Source organism: Euprymna scolopes, chromosome 9 (genome assembly GCF_053919585.1).
Source record: "Euprymna scolopes isolate OS-2025 chromosome 9, ASM5391958v1, whole genome shotgun sequence".
Lineage (NCBI taxonomy): Eukaryota > Metazoa > Mollusca > Cephalopoda > Sepiida > Sepiolidae > Euprymna > Euprymna scolopes.
The window spans coordinates 86,995,631-87,017,491 of NC_136490.1; the positions used below are offsets into that span (position 1 = coordinate 86,995,631).

At 31.5% G+C, this 21,861-nt stretch overlaps 1 protein-coding gene across 2 annotated transcripts in view; it reads right to left on the reverse strand.

The window, feature by feature from the left end:
* Positions 1–7,264: 7,264 nt before the first annotated feature.
* The window catches only part of LOC145284760 (uncharacterized), a 114,690-nt gene continuing 100,093 nt past the window's right edge, over positions 7,265–21,861 (reverse strand). For both annotated transcript variants that reach the window (XM_080133725.1, XM_080133726.1), the window contains exon 2: positions 7,265–9,873. In XM_080133725.1, the coding sequence (XP_079989851.1) occupies positions 7,356–9,755 (2,400 nt within the window). In that variant the 5' untranslated portion in view covers positions 9,756–9,873 and the 3' untranslated portion in view covers positions 7,265–7,355. The remainder of the gene's footprint in view (positions 9,874–21,861) is intronic.

Sequence of the window (21,861 nt, forward strand, 5' to 3'; positions counted from 1 at the left end):
TAAAGATTGTTTGATAAGAAAATAACACAATGCCCCCCCCCCACACACACACATTGTAAATTGGCATGATAGCCAAGGTTAAAAGTGCAATTGTATATAAGATAATCAGTAAATCTTTAGAAAGGATTTACATAAGCAGGAAATACAAAGGTCAGGAGAAAGGGTTTTGAATTACTCAACCCCTTTCACCTGAATCAGAGTACTTAAGGCATTTTATAAAGTCATAAACAATAAAAAAAATTGTGCAAAGAATATTAGCGAATAGTGCAATAAAGATTATTTAGTAATATCTTAGTGGAAAACTAGAGACACAATGGAATCAAATAAACTTGAAGATAATATTTAAAGCTTTATGGTTTTTCTTATTTGGAGAGTAGAAAAAGTGGAATAATTTGATTTCAAATAATGAGAAGTATAATATTGCAATTTTAAGAATGAACATGGAAATATATATTTTCATAGCATACTTATAATACTGTCTAATAATTCAATTTACATTCTACTATTTTGCACATGTGTGCATACTCATAGTAAAGTAACACTGAGTGTTCCCAAAACATAGTTCCATGTAATCAAATCTTAGTTCCATGTAATCAAATCTTTAATCTAAATAAATAAATGCAATAAAATGGCATCAGAGTTTATCAGCCATTAAGAGTAGCTTCCCCTTTACCGATTATTTGATCAAGATTGAATTTTTACTTTTGAAGTCAAAATTTTTTATCTGTTCCAACCTGGCTTCACTTCAGGAAAAAAAGACTACAAATTAACCTAAAACCTAAAATATTATTTCTGCATCAAGAATCCAAGAAGTTATTGATTGGTTCAGAACAACATTTTGCAGTTGCAATAATTGATAACAGGTGAAAAATAGAAGTTGGTTTTAATTTGAGATCTGAACAACCCTCTTTTATGGCAAACTGTTATTATTTTTTTTTTTTAGATTAAAACAAGAAATGAAAGAAAAAACAATGCAAAGCCAGAAAAAAAAAAGATATAAGAAACAGAGGCTATCAAGAGGATATAAAAATAAAAACCTCTTTAAATAACAGCCCCTTTATTGAGAAAAAAAAAAAGGAAACTTCATCTAGTTCTTTTCAGAATTCATTTTTTAAAAAGTTGACCTTGCTACTTATGTGAGTCAATCTCTGGTGGAAATAAGAAGCAATAAATGTGTAACAATTAAGTAAAGAATAAATTATAGAGTCTTTTTGGTCGTTTTTCACTTAAAATAAGGAAATAATTGCTTGATATTTTGGATCTTGAAATATTACATTTTTTTAACTTAAAATTTTCTACTTAAAAAGGAAAAAATAACTAAAAAACATTGGACACAATCGAAATATTTTACTAAGACATATTCATCACATACATAACTTCATTTTGTCTAATAAATATCTAAGCTTCATGAGAATTTGAATATTTGAATTACCTCCCATAGATTGAAGTAATTTTTCTTCAAAGTAAATTCTTGATGATAAATATTTAACTTATGCACGCTCTGAATATTATTTAGTCATAAAAACATATAAGAATATAAATTAAGAAAAAAAAATTTAAGGCAATAATTAAATTAATAAAAAGAAAAAAAAGAATTGAATTTATATTTCATGATTTTAGAGCAATTAAAATTATTTGTAAGTTCACCCAGTGCAAGCATCAGATTTACTTGTGTTTATTACAAAAGTTAAAAAGAAGTAAATTTTGTGCAAGTGAAGGATATTTTAATAAAAACTGTTTTAACAATCTATTTGCCAATATAATGCTATCAAAATAATATTGTCTAAATCTGCTTTTATAGAAACATAAATTTATCAGAAAATTTTGCAATTTTAAAAAATATTCTTAAATATAAATACAATTCATAAATATCTGTTTAAAATAAATTATTTTTTCAGTGATTGCTGTTCTTAGATTTATATTATTTAAACACATTATATATATATATATATATATATATATATATATATATATATATATATATTAAATATTTGAAAACTGCTAACTTCTAAAGTTATTTAAAACTACAACAATTCCATAAACTACTTGTGAAAATATATATAATAGCAAAAAATAACATACACTCTGAGAGATTTTTAATCTACTTCCAAATTTAATATTATTTTATAAATATAACTAACTGGCAATTTTAATTTCTTGGTTTATAAATAGAAGGGAGGACATTTTAATGACCTCCCTTCTATTCTTTTTAATATGGACCATCTCCTTTTCCTTCCATTGATAATCCTGGAAATAGAAATGATTGAAGGGGTCTTATTTTATACTAAATTAATGTGTCAAACCGTTTCTTACACTAACCTAAAAAAACAAAAAACAAAAAAAACAAAAAAAAAAACAAAAAAAAACATTGATCTAAAAATGTGTTGTTCACCCATTTATATTTCTTTCATTTTACACTAAACAGATATTTTTTTTGCAATTAAACATTTTTTTCATTGAGTAATTTACTGGCTGTGAACATATACATTTTAAATAAAAAAAAAAGAAACAGAAAGTAAATACTGATTTTAACATAAATAAATGGGGGGGGGAGAGAGGGCTTTAGTAGTAATATTTTAAAAACTTCAAATATTTTATAATGTTTCAGTGCATATATTGGACTAAACTATATTGAAAAAACATTAAATAAAATTAAAGTGGAAGCAAAAGGAATAAGGAAAAATGTGTAGGTCATGTTGCAAGGATGTTTTTTTTTTGTTTCGAATTCCTAAAATACTTGCTTGAAGATATTTTTATAAAATAAACCAGGTTTTCATATTAAAAATCAACCATGAATTGAAAATAAAAATTATTTAATAAATTTTATCTATTTATTCTGTTTTTTAGTTTTTATTATACAGAAAAAATTAAAAATCAATTTTAAAATTATGTATATCAAATGAAACATACAACAATGTCTACTGTTTAAGTGGTTTAAGAAAACTATTTGAACCATATTTCAGATATATAGAGTGCATTAGCAGTTTAAATCATCCTTATCGACTTGATATTAATATCAATGTGTAAATATCTGCAGAATTTTATTTGCATCTATTCTCTCTCTCCCTCCCTCTCTTTCTCTTATACGCACACACACACACACACACACACACACACACACACACACACACACACATATACTAGCAAAAGTACCCGTCGTTGACTGGGTTCAGAAACAGCCTACAGAAAATGGACTCTGATTTATGAAAGTATGATAGGTTATGAAAAGGAAGGGTTGTAAAGAGATAGCTTCGAATTTGGGGGTATCAAAACTAAAGCAAAATATGAAGAAAGTAAAAATAAAAGAGATAAACCCCATAATTTATTATACCATACACACTGAAACATTTATCACAATATTCTGTGGATCTATATTAAAAAACCTTGTTAAACTTTGTGACATATTTCCATTCTATGGAGGTCATGTGCGAACGAACACCCCATAATTTTATTATACCATATTTCTTCAAACTGAAACATAATTATCAAAGTATACTTACACAGAGAGATATGAAAAGTCTTTATTAAAATTTGTGCCTATTTCCATTCTATGGAGGCCAGGCGCGAACGCAAACCCCACAATTTTATTATACCATCCCTATTTAAGTTAAAACATACTTATCAAAGTATTATTATGTACATTTATATCAAAAACACTTGCAAACGTTTTTAAAAATTTTTTATTTCCATACTTTGTGGACCAGGCGCGAACGCAGACCCCCACAATTTTAATGAACCACCGTTCTGCCAGATCAAACATATCCATTCCTGTGTCTCGATACATCTTCTATCATTATATGTAATCAGTTTTTTAAAATAGTCAACCATATAGGAACCTATTCGTGACCAGACACACACACACACACACACACACACACAGCTTTATATAATAGATAGATCATAAGTCAAATTGAAAAATTAAAAGAAGGTATAATTAACTAAAGGATTTCTGTTACTTTTAACAACCCTTGCTTTCTTTTTTTTGTCTATTAATTCTGTTTTTGATCCTTTCTGACTTTCGAATAATGATCTTCACTTCTGGCAGGAATTGGCTGATGTAATCACCATATTTTTTATAAATCCGGATACTTTCCAATCCTTCTGGATTCATCATCAGATTATCTAACTGGTCTTGAACAATTTTTATAATTTTTTTTTTTATAAGATGTATATTTATTTCATTGGTTAATTATTTTAACAACTTTACAAACATTCCAAGAGAAGAAAAAAAAATATATAGGCTGAAGAGAATTCAGTATTATAAAAATAAAAAAATAAATAAAGATAATTATATAAATTGTTAAAAATTAAGCTATCCCTGACAATGAATCCAGAAAGATTGGAAACTACTCAGACTTATGACAAATATGGCGATTACATCAGCCAGTTTCTGCCAGAAGTGAAGACCATTATTCAGAAACTGGAAAGGATAAAAAACAGAATTAATAGACAAAAAAACGTCTATTTTATTTAATGAGGCATGCATAAGACAAAATATGCTATATATATATAGTAAGAGAGACAGAGAGAAAGATAATTATATTAAGATCATTTGTTAAAATTTATTTAAATAGAAACAGTCAAACACAACGTATAATTTTTTATCAGTTTTTTTTTTTAATACTACAAGTAATGACTAAATTTGGATTTTAATTTCATGATTTGTAAATGGAAACAAAGGGAAAACATTTGAATGCTTGCCTTTTCACAAAGCTATTCTTCAAAATATGGCACAAAACCATGAAATGTCAATGAAAATGGAAACATTTATTGCAAATTAATATGGCATCTAAACATTAAACGTTTTGAAAAATTCATAACCTGAAAATTTGGTGTTTAATCAATAGTATATGAAATTTAAAAAGAAAAACTCAACTATAAAAATGATAATGCCCCACCCCCACCTCTCTCTTCTAAAAATTTTTAAGTTTTATACTATATCTTAAACAAAAAAAAATAAATAGAATTTGTCAATAAACTATTTTCTGCACATGGGATTATTTTCTTATGCTTAAAATTATTTATCAGTGAGCGAAAACGAAAAACATAGTTATTTATTAAAGAAGGTTTGTAGATATTTATACAAATTAGATCAATTCTGTAAAAGCTTTTTAAGAATCATATTTTAAGTGATATTTATGATAATGCTTTTAATTTGAAATACACACATTTAAAAAAAATTCCATATATACATAGTTACAGAATAAATTTCATTGTAATTTTGAATTAACCAATCAGTCTATATATCTCATATTTGTGAACTATTATTTCTAACAGAATTTTATATAGATTAATAAATTTTGTTAGAAAATCATAGATTTATGTGTTGTAAAAAGAAATAACTCATACTACAAAAAATTACCTTCTATTAACATTTTGTACATTTAAAATAACATTTTCAGTGTACCTAAAATGATACATTGTCTTCCAATGTTACAAACTGAAAGAATTTAGCAGGAATATTGCATTAGACAAACACTAATACTTTGAAAATAAAAAAATCTATACATGTCCAAAATGCTATGTTTATCATTTCTATCATTAGAGAATATTTCTGTTGATGCATTCTTATTTCTCTATTATTGATAGGGACAAAACGATTCCAAAATAAATGTTGACTTTCATAATACCTCAGTTTATCTGAGTATGGTTTATATTTTTATTATAATGCAGCATTTAAAAATAATTCTTACATTAAAAAATAAAGAAAAGTTTTTAAATGATTAAGGGGCACTTGGAGTGTTAGGAAATTTGAAAAAATTATCAATCATTGGTGTGGAAGACAGTGAAAATTAATAGGGAAGTGATAATTTCCTTGAGATAAGACCTGGTTAGAAACAGTGAAAAATAAAATAAGTATATCACAAAGATCACATGATTTGTGGTAGATGTGTTAAACCTATGCACTAGAGAAATGACTATAAACGGAGAATTATTAAAGTTATAGTAGGAACATTTAAAAAATATTTTAATACATTTAGTTGTTTTTGATTCTATGTGAAGACAATAAAGTCTTAAAGCTGCTACAAGGCACAATATATCTGACAAAGTATGTATATGTATGGGATAGGAAATTATTTAGTAAAAAAAAACAAAACAAAAAACAATGGTGAAAGGCAAATTCTATCTGCATTGAAATTAATGAATAAAAGCAAATGTAGCAAGGACCAACTTGTATTTAAAGTTCAAATCTGTTTTTGAAAATTATGCATTAGATAATAAAGAAAAAAAAAGTCAAACATGTTTTGTAACAAATGTTTTGACAAAGTGAAAAAGACAGATCAGTGCAACAGCATCCCTGTTCTAATAATGTGATGGTGACAGCAGAACATGGGCATCGAGTGCAGATCACAAATCTTTATGGGATGTCTCACACATTCAATAACACGCACACACAAAGTATATAATAGAAAAACAAATATTTCTTTGTATTCATGGAAATGACTGGTACAATCTTAAAAGAAAACCAGTTTTTCATTTTTAAATAATGTTGGTCAATGTGGAAGCCATGATTTTTTTGCTGTTATAAATTTTCCAAAGAATGCACAAAATCATTGATAAAAATTAAAAAGATTTTGTTTGAAAATCACATTTAAAAAAATTATATGCAAATAAAAAATAAAACATTAAATATCTGTGGGTAAGAAATTCACACAAATACTTGTTTTCTTTCAAAAATGAAATCAACAATGTTAAAATTAAGATAAATTCATAAAGAATGGTGCAATGAAAAAAATCTTCTGTGCAGAAAATAAAAGCTAAGATTGAAAGCATCAAACACCTTGTTTCATTTTTGTCTGTTCAATTTCAGACAAGAATAAGAACAAAATATCTAAAAATATTTCAAGGCACTGTGTTGTTGTTCAATTTTATGTTGTAATCTGGTACGTAAAATGATTAAAAATAAAATCTTAAGATATTTATGTGCCAGTTGTATAGAAGACCTAAAATATTTGATTGAAGGCAACTTTTAAATTTACTTTTGTTTGGAAAATGGACTTAAAGGCATTTATAGAAATAGAAGGAACCCATTCAGTGCTTTACTGTTGTGCTGTAATTTGTGTGCAGAATAGTTTTGTTTGTAAAATCACAAAATAGAAACAGGGATACTGTTTTGAAAAACCAGAGTGAAAAAAAAAAAATTAATACAAACTTAACTGCAATATTCAGTGTCACATATTTTTTGTGTTTTTCATTTTATAATTTTTTTCACAGGAATTTTTCAATTCACAAAATTTTTGCTTTGTAAAAATGCAAAGCATTATTTCTTTTCTATTATGACAAAAAAAAAAAGTAAATTTTCAAAAATTCCAACAAACATTTTTTAAAAACATTTCTTTACAGAAATTAATTTTTCATAAATTTATATAAGTGACAGCATCTTCTTGATTGGTGTTAGCATAAGGTGGTTGGTGCGTTTGAGGAGGTGGGGGTGCATACTCAGGTTGATCATTATTGCTTATATAATCTTGTCTCATGACCATTGTATCCTGGTTAAAAAATGAAGGTGCTTCTAGAGGATCAATAAAATCTTCTGGTTTTCTGTAATCAAACGTTTGACCATCAGAGTAAGCTGAAAACGGTACAGAAACAGGGTTTGTTGGGTAGGTATTGTTATACTCCTGTTTGACCTGTACATTGTTCTGATGGTGAGGAATATGATGGTGGTGCGACGGCAGCTGCATTTGTGGAGGCAGCTGTGCCAATTGTTGGTGATGGGGATGTGGTTGATGATTGGTATTAGTAAGGGTACCATTATTAAAAGATTCCAGTGGAGGAAGGGGAGGAGGATTGGCTCTTGTAAATACTGCTAAATCGGGTTTTACATCCAAATTCTCCTGGCCAATGAATGTAGGTGTGTGGCTTGTATTCGTAGTGGAGATTGGTAAATCCACAGTGCTGCTAGCTCCTGTTGAACAGGACGAGGCATTGGATACTGAATTGATATCATTTGAGATGGACATAGCAATATCATTGGGACTAATGGAATTAGAGCCAAGGCCTAATCCATTTTCACCAAAGTCATTACTACTTCTTCCGTATGTGCCAGCACTTTTGTTGAGAACTGATTGTTGCAGCCGCGACTCAGGTCCTTCACAATTGCTGTAGTGCTTTTTCAACTGCTTTGAATAAGAGAAACATTTCTTGCAGTCTTTACACTGGAAAGGTTGTTCACCCGTGTGTGTGCGTTGGTGAACGACTAAATTGCTACTACGAGCAAACGTTTTATCACAAAATGTACAACTAAAAGGTTTCTCTCCAGTGTGTGTGCGGATATGAAGGGTGAGGTTGTATGTGCGCGGAAAAGTTTTCTTGCAGTATCGACATTCAAATGAGTTCACTTTGTGTGTGCGAGCATGTTCTCTTAATTCGCTGAAGCAGGTCACAGTCTTTCCACAGTGTTGACAACTGTAGAGCTTATCACGATTATGTTGCGTTTTGATATGCTGGGTCAGTCCATATAAGCGTGATAGACTCTTCTTGCAATATTCACAAGTATACCGCTTTTCAGAATTGCTTCCATTGCTGCTAATGGAACCATGTTGGGTTTTCATGTGGTTCTGATAATCGCGAGAATTGTAAAAAGTCTGTTGACAATGTTTACATATAAGTAAACGGGCATCAGCTGACTGACTGATGACTGGCAATGTGACATCATGATGTTGCTGACAAAAATCTAATTGCTGGGCATTGTGGTCTTGAAGTGCTGACTGTACAAAGTTCATTTGGTTTTGGTCTTGCATTGCAGGAAACCCCATCACACCAACTTTGCTTTCCTGTGGTTGCTGCTGTTGTTGCTGCTGCCTAAGAAATTCCAAGTGGCTTTGGTTGGTTTGGTCAAGCGATCCAAAATTAAGCAGAGCTTGTTGGTCAGCAGTGTTCATTTGTGGGACAAAATTCACCTGACTTGTCTTCAAATCTCTGGGCTGCTCAAGTTTAATATCACCGGGATGAACAGCAAATGCTATCTGTTTTGACTGCCCTTCTAATTGTGGAGGAAAATCAAGCGCATCTCCTTTATTTGTGATAATCTGACTTGCGAAATGGAGTGTCTCATTATCTTTGATAGCAAATTCAAACTGAGCTAATTTGGCATCGATCACAGATTGACCAAAACTTAAGGGTGGTTGTTGTTGCTGTTGTTGTTGCTGTTGAAGTGGTGTTGTATCAAAAGTGATATTCACTTTCTGCTCATTAGAAACAATTTGTGAAATGTCAAGAGGCTCTTGTTTAACCAGAGAAAGATCCAGATTACTTGTGTCTTTTAGAACTACACCATCCACTTGAGACACAGAATAGTTAAGCTGATCAGTATTGGCCTCACTGGATTGAGAAAACTCAAGTTGTCCCGTTGTTGTAGTTTCCAGCTGAAGACTAAACTGAAGAGAGTCAATTTTGTTGGCCTCCTGTTGTGATGTAAAACTACCTTCCTCCACAGAGTCGATAGGCATTTCAGAAGTAAACCCCAACTGACCAACACCACTGCCCACTTGATGAGGTGACTGCTGCTGCTGGCCAAAATCAATCTGTGCACAACTAATTGGTACTTGCTGCTGCTGTTGCTGCTGCTGTTGTTGTTGTTGTTGTGGCAGTGAAGATGCTTGAAGATGTTCAGATGGGAGAAAATGCAGCGAACCAGCAGCAGATGCTGCAACTGTGGTAACAGCGTTGGAAACATCCACATGCTGCAAGAAGTTGGTAGAAGCAGGAAATGTCTGCGAGCAAGATGTTTCAGTTTTAATTTTAAAGGACATGTTGCTGTCCACAGTTGCTGTTCTTTGGGTTTAAATCTTAATAAAAATTTGTATGTGGAAAGCACACATGCACAAGAATGAGTTGCTTCTTTGGGGCCAGCAGCATATGGTGGGCTTCCTGAAAAGAGAACAACATCATTAGTCATTAGAATCAGAGAGATTATACAACAGAAAATTGGCAAGAAAAAAAAAAAAAGTAAAGGAAATATGAAAAAAATATAGAATACAAAAAATAGACATTTTTATGTTTAAATCATAGTAGAAGGTTACATTATTCATTTTTTATGGAAATCAGCTCAGACAAGGTATGAAGCCACTTGATGTAAGGAGATTAAAAAAATGCTACTTCAAGTTCAAAAAGTAGCCAACGATAAATGCTAGATTTTAACCCAAAAAACAGCAACTCTTCATTGGTAACATTGCTCATGGAATGTGAGGACTACAGGACGAAATAAGAGAAATGAGTTACGAAGCTGTCAAAAGAAAGTATGCTGACCTGTTCCACAAATCCCAAAATCCTCAACATGAAATATCTCAAAAAAGAAAACACGAATAAACCTAGAACCCCATCCTCCAACGTAGACCCCTACTACCATGTCTCCTTCTCCAACATCAGGGGTCTACATTCCAACCTTCCAGAGGTTGAAACCCAATTACAGGAGGCGAAACCTGACATATTCTTTCTAAGCAAAACTGGAATAGGGCCAACCACCTCCCTAGATGAGTTTATAATTAAAGGATACTCTAACTTAACATCTAAATCTGACCCCCAAGATCGCCACGGGCATGGAATATGTGCCTACATTAAAGATGGCTTCCCGTGTGGTAGGGATATCTGCAGAGAAGACCTTAATCTACCTTATATGTGCTTCCGGGTTGCACTTGCTTACACCACCGCATTTATATTTGCCCTCTATCACCCCCACAACAACGGAGTTACTGTCTTTAAGAGTATATTAGAAAAAATTGACCACATCCTGTCTGCTCATCCCTCGGCTAACATTCACATTTGCGGTGACTTCAATGTCCATAATGTGGAATGGCTGACCCACTCAAATAAGACTGATGATGAGGGGAGGTTCTGTCATGATTTTGCAATTGCCTATGACCTCACTCAGATTGTTTGCAAGCCCACCCGTGTGCCTGATACTACCGGTCAGTACGCAAGCCTTCTAGACCTTTTTCTATCCACTTCCCCTGAGCTATGCTCATGTTCCGTTCTATCTCCTCTGGGATCCTCCGACCACTGCGTTGTATCAGTTAAGATAAAAATGAAATATAATAAATCTACAGACATACCTCTCCACCGTACTGTATACCGATACTTTATGGCGGACTGGGATAGCTTCTGTACATTCATATCTGATCTACCTCTTCATTCCATGTTTAAAAAGGATGTGTCCTCTATAGTATCAGACCTGACCGAATGGTTAATTGTAGGCATAGACCAATTCATACCATCAAAAAAATTCCAACAAAAACCTAACAGCCAGCCATGCTTCTCCCCTGAATGTGCTGCTGCCATCGCACACAGAAATAATTTTTTCCATAACTACCAACGTAATAGATGCACTGAAACTAAAGCTGCTTTCAGGACCGCCAGCAACTACTGTAAAAGAGTAATAAAAAATGCAAGAGAACTATATGTTCAATCCGTTAAATCCAAGGTAGCTGAGCAGCGGCTTGGTTCCCACCAGTTTTGGCAAATAGCAAATAGGATCCTAAACAGAAACATGCGTTCTATCCCAACCATTATCAATGGACCAGAGGTCATCTCGACAGCATCCGACAAGGCCAAACTATTTGCCAAAAACTTTGTGGCAAATTCTACCCTGTGTGACGAAGGCCATCAACTCCCCGTATTCTCTCCTATGCAACATACAAATATCTGTGCGTGAGGTCGCCAAGCTAATCAAGAACCTTGACTCCAGTAAAGCAACTGGTCCTAACAGTATTCCAATTATAGTGTTAAAAAAATTACAACCAGAAATCCCCCCCCCCCATACTTACAAAACTGTTTAAGGAGAAGTGCTTCCCAACACCCTGGAAAACCTAATCGGTATGCCCTGTATTTAAGAATTCAGGTGATAAGTCATCTCCCTCTCAGTACAGACCAATAAGTCTCCTATGAGTCATGAGTAAGTTGCTGGAATCCACAATAAATAGAGAAGTAGTCAACCACCCCAGCAGAAATAACCTTCTTAGCGATACGCAATATGGTTTCCGTTCTGCTAGATCTACAGCAGATGTGCTAACGGTTATATCTCATAGGATTAGCGAACCTCTCGACAAAGGCTTCCTTTCTAGGGCAATTGCTTTTGACATATCCAAGGCCTTCAATAAGGTTTGGCATAAAGGCCTACTACACAAGATTTCCATCTACAGTATAACTGGAAATGTTTTCTCGATCATTAAATCATTTCTCTCTGATAGGCTCATAAGAGTAGTGGTTGATGGGCAGAAATCAGAGGCCCACAGTATTAATGCTGGAGCCCGTCAACTCTCTTCCTGATCTACACCAATGATCTCTCAAAACACATACTAAAATCTTTCGTTGACATCTATGCTGATGACACGACTATCTATGGCAACACATCAAAGGCCGTAAATGATGATGTTCTCTCTGATTCTCTCTCCTCTGATCTTGAGCGCGTGGTACAGTGGGGGAAGAGGTGGCTAGATACCTTTAATGCATCTAAGACCAAACTCCTATCTCTACATCATAAACGCTCTGATCCCCATCTGGCATCAATTGAAATGGATGGCTCTCATCTAGGGGAAGCCCCATGTTTTGATAAGCTTCTGGGTTTGACTCCTGATCTTAAATGGAACACACACATCAAGTCTGTGGCCAAGGTCGCTAGGAAAATGGTGGGATCCTTCTACCGCTCCAGAAGATATCTCACTAATGATGCAATTCTCTATCTATATAAAAGCCAAGTACGTCCAAGGATGGAGTACTGCCGCCACATCTGGGCAGGAGCTGCTAAAAACAGCCTATCCTGCCTTGACAGAGTACAAAATAGACTTCGTGGCTTGGTGGGGGATGCCCTCTTCTCTTCCCTGCAACCTCTTTCCCATAGAAGAGACGTAGCGAGCCTATCTTTGTTCTATCGTTATTTCCATGGCAAGTGCTCGTCTGAGCTCCATTCTCTGGTCCCCCCCTCACCAATCATTTTCAAAAAACACCCGACTAGCTGAAACCACCGTCAATAATTTTCCCCACTCCTTATCTGTGCCTAAATCAAAACGTAGATTCCATGAACAAAGCTCCTTTCTTAGAACTGCACGCCAGTGGAACTCTGTTCCGCTTGCCTGTTTCCTTCCCGACTTCAACCTGGATGTCTTCAAGTCCAACACAAACAAATTCCTGATGAACCGCCCCCTAATGACACTTTATCAATTCTCCAATACTATTACTACACTATCCCATTGATTACTGTACACACAATAACCATTATCCCCGAGTGGCCCTTGGGCCTTGATAAGTGGTGAACTCCATGTAAAAAAAAAAAAATCAGAAACATGTAAATAACAATATCTTATCGTGGAAGTATCATCAAATATTTCTTGAACTTGAACAGAGAATTATGAACTCGTACAATATGAACTGAACAATCTACCTCTGTGGACTAGTTTAACTTGAATAAAATTAAAAAAAAGAAAAAAAAGAGAAAGAAAACAATTTTGATAAACAGGTAAATAAATAAAGAAATATAATTCAATCTTCTTCATAGTTTCATAATATGGATTCAATGTTTTTGATAAAACAGTAAAAAAAAATATTATTAGACTAATTTTTATTAAGTTCAATGAAAGTCCAATATTTGAACGTGTCATATTTAAATTTTTAAAGCCAATTTTCTAAAGCATCAAAATTGGAGAAAATACATGGAAATTGATTTTCTTTAAATCATTTTTCATGGATGAACTTCAGTGACACTCAATGGAGTTGATGGATTTGATCCAATGTTGAGATACCTGTGGCTAATTGAAGGCAGAATGTCAAGGTGTATGGGTTGAAATTGTCAGCCAAACCATTATTGAACTATTTAAAGTCAATAAAGGAGTGAAACTAACAATTATTGATTTTGTGGATAGAAGTTTCTTTAAATGGCAGCACTGCACATTCACACTTTCAATATAAAGTATTTAGGAATGCCATTTCTTTTTTTATTATATTTTTATGAGGATACTCATTTTTTATATTTTATTATTATTTTTTATTATATTTATAGTTTATTTTATTTTAATTTATTTAGTTTAAAAAGTTTACAGAAGCTAATGGAATGGCACCATTTAACTCAAAGCTGAATGTGATCTATGGTCGCTTAAAGAATTTTGTTCATTTTTAAAATAAAATTTTATTTTATGAAAAGTGAATAGAAAGTATGAAGCTCCACACTTATCATATCTGTGAAATAAAAAGTAATAACTGTATTCTGCCACGATTCATATACTTAAATAAATTTGTAGGTTCTAATATTGTTTTACTTTTGTGGCTTGTTGAAGTGAAGGAGTTGATACACTTCTAGAAGATGAAGGAGATCGACTATTGGCATCCCTTGATGACGTTGATTTCCAACTCATCTCATACGCATCCTACTCATCAGATTATTTGGTACTCCACCCCGAACTTCTTCCATCAATTTTCAAACATGATGACAGATCTAGCAAGATGAGGTGTCACCACAGATGATGAGGTTATGAATACTGTGGATGCTTACCTACCAGAGCAAGATTCAGAGTTCTATGATAAAGGGTTAAAAGTCTTTCAGCTCTGTTAGTGTGTGGACTTGGAGAGAGATTTTGTTGAAAAATAAAGGACTGAAACATTTGTATTGGTTCCTATTATTTGGAAGCTTTTAAGTACTTTTCATTCACCCCATGCATTCCATTCTTTAAATTAGATATGCCAAAAAATATTTATCCAGTTAAAGAGCCAAAATCATTTACATAGGATTTTCAGATTAAGTGAAATCAAGAAAGCTTCTTTCGGATGACAAAAGCTTTAAGTATCAAATTTTGCACAATTGTGTTTGTAGAAGGACAGTATATTCTCTACACTTTTCTTTTCTTCTTAGTAAATACATCCAAAGTTGGTTTCATCACCAAACATTAATAAGTACATATGGTAAGAATATCATACTTTTAAAAATTGCTATCAAATGAAGTCACAGAAATTATAAGGCTGTCTGAAAATCAATACATTTTAATTATTCTAAAAAAGTAATGAATATACTGTGAGTATATTCCACCAGAAACTAATTAAAATTTACATAAGTTTTATATTGTGTTATATACAATTAACAAACACTAAAAAAGATAAGACATATATATATAATATAATATATATATATATATATATATATATATATATATATATAAATTAGCCTGGGTGCTCGGCATTGCCCAGGTGTTTGGAGGCGTGTGTTGAGCAAAAAAAAAAAAAAAAAAGTGACAAAGGTTTAAGTTAAGGCAAGTCAATCAAAAAGAGGGGGATGACTTTCGAAAATATCGGCAAAAAAAAGGGACCCCCTCCCTGTAGAAAAGTGCCTAGTTGAGGGTGAAGGAATTAATGTTTTTAGCCAATTATTCGCTATTTGTCCCCTGAAGGGTTGAGCTTCAAAACAATACTTATCTTGTGAAAATCCGTTGTCTCTGTAGAAAGTTTTAGGCAGACATACAAACATACATACATTTAAACAGACAGGTGAGATTTATATTATAGATGGAGAAATAAAAAAAAGGGTGAAAACATATTGAGATATTAAAATTATATTGTAAAAATATAAAAACAACTAAAAATCTAGATCATTCAAAGAGAGAGGAATGAAAATGTGGGTATTATTTCCTAAATCTTTAATTCATAAACCAATTAATAAGAAAGAAATCATATTTTTATCTTATTTTGATCTAATATTCACTTTAGTTGATAGGTGGATTTAATCAGAGCAGGAATATTGACATAAAATGAAATAGATATCAAATTGGAAAATTCAGTGGAATTTATTTTCTTTTGTTGTTCTCCATAAATTTTCTCAAAAGGTTCATGCTAGTCTTCCAAGCCTTTGTAAACTCGGCAATTAATTGACTGAATAGAATAGGCAAATGTCCATAACAAATAACACAATTTGGTATACACCAGTTAATTTTTGTTATACTATTAGTTTTCTGCTACTTATGAAACATCTATACCTAAAACATGCACCATTATTATAATAACTATCATTGATAATACAAAAACTATTTGTGGATTACATATCTCTGATTTTTAAATTGCTATGTTCTTGCCCAGATCACCTTTAAATAATTATATTCATAGCAGTGTCAGTTCAACATATTACAAATACAAACTTCAGTACTAAAAATACAATTTCTTCACGGTCTAACTACATTTTTAATAATATCTGCAGATAATATTGGTGCTACATTATGTTAGATGTTAACTATAGACTACTTTTATATAATGTAACATTGCTGTTCATTCATAACATACGATACAATAAGAACAGTAAACAGCACCTTTCTTAAACTTTCTTCATCAATGGCCTATTTTGATGATTTACAAAATATCATAACTGGCAAAAGAACACATATATGATTACAATCGAATAGAATATTATGCAACTACAGTTTTTTCAAATAAACAATTGGGAATATTAAATTGGTCCATCTCATGACTTAAACACAGATTTCCATAGCGTCGTGAATTTTCTATATCAACACACACTAACAAACAGTACTATTTTTAAAAGTCTTTTTAGTAAACATTTCTGAATATAGAGAGTGAGCAAGAGAGAACTAATTACAATTAACATTTTGTTTTAGCAGTTTAAATTTGACTTTTGAAATGTTTCTCTTTATTTGGAGGTGGAAGTCAGCTCTCACAAAACAATTAGATTTCTTTGATGATATTATTTAGGTAATCTTTTCATTATTATTCATACATCAAACAGACATTATATCAACATTCACTGTGTATCCAGCAGTGGCGTAGCATTAACACTGACATAGCTGTGTTCACAACCCATCACTGCAAATCCTCCCTGATTTTAAGTTGTTTATCATTAATTAAAATGTAGTATAATTTGAGGTTTATAAAGCGGGCAGGAGCTTTTTGGGTTTGCCCAAACACCAGTTCATGAATTCTGCTGGTGTGTTTGTGTGTATATATATATATATATATATATATATATATATATATATATAAGACCTTGCCTGTGTGTGGGCAGAATGGTCTCTACCAAACTAATCTATCAATTTTTGGTCTAGATTTGAAACTGGATATATAGGGTATTCAAAACTTGTGGAACAATATCGATTTGGTTTTTATTCAGTAAAAATAATTGCTAAGGGGTCAAAATTGAAAAATTGGAACATGGCAAGCATAAGTCAACTTAATGTGTATCCTCTACACTTTCTTTCACAATCCCTATCCATCAGAAAAAATGATAAACACATTACATATTGCATTAGTAAAATAAAAACGGTTTCAAGAATTAGTGGGGAAGTTAAAGTTATGGTTGTCGATATACGATTCATTTTCAACAGACAGTTTATGATGGATGTTCCATGTTGACAACGAGACAAAATACTGGCTGCTTCTGGTTCCTGGTACTATGTCTCATCTGGCAAATCTTGTATCAAGAGACTTTCTCACTTCCATTTATAGCTTCCATACTGATATCCAAAATCTTGATTGCAGACATCTTCAGGCAGAATTTTAGCATGACTTTATAATCCAAGATCTGATTATTCAGAGGAGGTTGAAGCGACCGTTTAGCTACATGCCATTTTACTGAACCACCAATTCCACCGCAAGAGGATTTTCCATGGCTTTGTAGCAAAGAAAATCCACTCAGCATCAGTCTAAAATTTCATTTTTATTCAGACATAAATTCATAATGCTTTTATAATTTTTATATTGAACCACGCAGCCATCACTGAAACAAGTAATTTTATTGACATGGGTTAGTTAATGTACGAATGTAGTGAATTGTGATTGCCTGGTTTTGATACACAAATGCTGTATCGTGGGTATTATCATCAACAATAAAACCACAATGAAAGATGATTCAGTGTTCCATCAGAATCTTGGTACTAAAACACTATAGAGTACAGGGTGCAAAATTCCTTGTTCCAATGAAAACTTTGGAGTTCGTCTTATATAAGAAATTGATAGTTTTCTGCAAAGTCTTCAAAGACAACACCCTCATTCTAATGAAGATTTTTTGTATTCTTCATATGTTATTATATAGTCAGTTGTGTTCCATAGGCTAAAATGAAATTCATCATCTGTTCTTCATCCAAGAACTTCTGCAATGTTTTTTTGCCAGGATATGCTACACAACAGTACATCATGCATTCCTTGCTGGAAGAATCACAAATTAGTTTTGAAATCAAATTCTTGCAAGTGATGTCCCAATCAATGGTGTCTATAAGAACTTTTGCATGTATTCTGATAGATGCTACATACACAAACAGAATTAGTACTCATGGACTCTGCTAAAATGTACCACTTTGGATACAACTCCAAAAATTTAGAAAACCTCGTCTTGACATTGGGATATTTCTGTTTAAAGGCAGCATACAGTTCATACTAAAATTGTTATATTTTAAAAACATCTCACTTTAAGTCCTCAAAATATCACCATTTTGTCCTTTCACATGAATAATATATGATATATTTGAAGAGTTTTTAGGAAAGTAATGAAATGCCCATTTTGTATCAGATTTTCTTTTACCTCACAGTGCTTATAAGGGAATGGTACCAAGCTTTTAAGAAATTTTATCATGAAATTTAGAAAACAATCAGAAAACATCAATCTCACATTGTCATTGTATGAAATAAACTGGTCCGTTTGTTTTTTTTTTTGCTGCCTTCAACAGTTTTAAAATTAATGCAGTTTGTGGTTTTTGTTAGTGTTGGGACGATTCCTAAATTTTTTCCGATTCCAGGAAAATGTTGATTAATGATTCCAATACCAAACTTACGATTCTGATTCCGATTCCTGTGGAATTGTTGTTTTGAAATATACCATTATATAATTGAAAGATTTGTGTAGCGAAAAAATTTGGTACAGTGAAAAAGTGGAAATACAATTAAGGGAATTTTGAAAATGATTTGATTTTTTTCATAAATTTTTTTTCATTGAAGATAAAAGTCAAAACAAATATTTTAACCATGAATTAAACATGCACCATGAAATTTATAACAATCAATTTCAGGAGTTATTGTATATATAAAAATATAAAGAAAAAGGGCGGACGTACACGAATGCTATCCAGCTCCGATGTTGTACATTGTTCAACTCAGGGAGAAGTTATTATTTTTACAAAGGAAGAATTTTTGTGTGTGTGACCTAGTTTTTTTAAATTTATTTATTTTGGATTGAAATTTGCGCATGATTTTTGTTATTATGATTTTATCTGTTTGGGGGGAGGGGGGAATGGATATTTTTTTTTGCCGGAGTTTCTAAAATTGATGAAAGTCAAAATGGAATCCGCGCTATTTTTAAATATTATTTTCAAGTTTAATTATGTTCACGGGACTGTAAACGATTCACAAAATTTTGTGGATCTACTTACTGGTGTTTGCACCAACAATATTGAAGCCTACTGGTCTCGTATTAAGACTGAAATACATATCGGGATCAGTAGGAGAAATGAAATCGTCTCATGTCGATGAGGCCATGTATAGAGAGGCTTATAACATGAAAAGTTAAAAAATATTAGATAATTTTCAAACATTTTTAGAGCAAGTTCATGAAAAATATGGTAACTAAAAAAATCCCAATAAACTTTGGGAAAAAAACATGTTGAACAATTGAAATTTTTATTTTTGAATAAAAATAATTATTAAAACAAAAACAGTAGTGTTTTCGTCGAGTAGTTTTGATTTTATTCAAGAAAATAAAAGGTACTCATGCACTTATTGAGCCGTGCTGAAATAATAACGTTATTTAGAAAGCCATTCTTAACTTGGGGACGAGAGGGTGTAGTGTACCTATTCTGTACTTACACCTAACAACTTAATAAAAACAGGTATCATAAAATTTTAATTAAACTTGAAAATACTATTTAAAAATAGTGCGGGTACTTTCACCTAACAATTTAATAAGAACAGATATTGTAAAACTTTAATTAAACTTAAAATTACTATTTAAAAATAGTGTGAATCAATAAGTGCACTAGCAGCAAATAACATTTCACTGTGTTTCGATCTACGACATTCCATGGGAGGTACGTACACGCTAAAGCTTTTTGTTTATTTTTGTTTATCGCCACAAGTGCTAATTTTCACTTTCACCAATTTTCCTTTAAAAAACAATTAGAAACTCTTCAAACATTGGGCGAGACACTTAAACCATTAAAAAATAAATAACGGTAACATAAGTGCATAAGCACCAAATGTTTTTTGTTTTGTTTTGCTTTGCTTTCATTTTGTTTGTTAAATCTGGAAAAAAAAAAAATAAATAAAAATAACAAAAGAATACAAAAACAATAATAAGAAAAGGCTATCGTAAAACTTTAAAACTTGAAAATAATATTTAAAAATTTTGACTTTCACCAATTTTCCTGTAAATAATTACATAAACTCCGGCAAAAAAAAAAATATCAAAGAAACAGATAAAATCATAATAACAAAAATTGGTGAAGTTTAGATAAGTAGGTCCCGCAGACGAGCCTCGTTCTAACATTCGGAAAATTTAGGTTAACAACCGGTGAAGTAACCCTTTTGAATGAAGATGGATATAAACAATATTTTAAACTTAATTTCTTAATTTTACTTAAAAACAAAATGTAAACATATATAAACAAAATATTTTAGAAAATAATTTCTTAATTTTAAATAAAAATTGATTATAAAGAATTTAAAAAAAAAATAATTATTGAAAACTTTTGCAGTGTTTACATAGCTGGTACTTTCGGATAATAGGGGCGCCTGAAACCTCCAATCCAAAACGAAAAAAGCTTTAGTGTTTTTACTATTTTAAAGCGCTTTCTTTTTCTTTTTTAAAGTTTGAAACACAGGTAGTGGCTAGTTAACTTACAACAACAAGGGCGCACGGCAGAAATTCTTCAGGGTTTAAATGTATTGTAATGCTTTTATGGTGGTCGAAAAACGTTTTTCAGCCGCCATATTACTTCCTATTTACTTACCTCCCTATGAGGGCAGAGTTAAACACAAGGTCGGTTTTTAATGTAGAGAAGCATTTATTACTAAAAAACGAAATGGTGAAATATAAAAGCAAGTTAAGCTAAAAGTAAAAAACAAAATTTTTTTTAATTCCAAGAATTAAAGAAGAAAAAAAAAATTCAAAGAAATTTCGAGACTCATTAAGATAAATAAAGATTACCTTTAAAGTAGTTAATAAAATTCTTGTACATCATATTAAATATGTTATGGAAAGTTTTATGACGTTTTTATCAGAAATTTTTGAGAGCATTAATCTCACTTACAAGAAACAGTTCAACTTAAAAAGATAAAAGAATCGTAATAAAAGAATCGTAAATCTAAAGTATTTTTTAACGATGCAATTCCGATTACCCCCAAATACACGATTCTTATGATTAACGATTCCGATAATTGTCCCACCACTAGTTCTTTTATATATAAAGTAGATGTTCCTTCAGAAATATTGGTTTTCAAATATATTTAAATTTTGAACTTTAATTCTAGTAATAAATGATTTTATAACTGCTAATTAAAAAATAAAGTTTCTACTTTTTTTTTTAGGCGATTATGTATGAATACCCTAAAAAGCTTTGTGGTAAAAAAAGAAAAAAAACGACAAAAATAATTTAGAATTCAGAGAAGAATCGGTTTCACATATAAATTTAATGTATAATGATCCCCCATTTCCCAACCATTACTGCCTTTTAGAGCACTTAATGCTCCAAATTCTTTTGATATTTCTTCAATTTGAAAAAGTTAGAGTATATATATGAGTTGACATGAAATTATATAATATATATATATATATATATATATATATATATATATATATACATATCTTCTATCTATTATTATATAAAAGGAACTCTGTGTGTATGAGCTTGTTCCCTATGGACACCTAAATGGCTGGGCTGATGTTTTTGC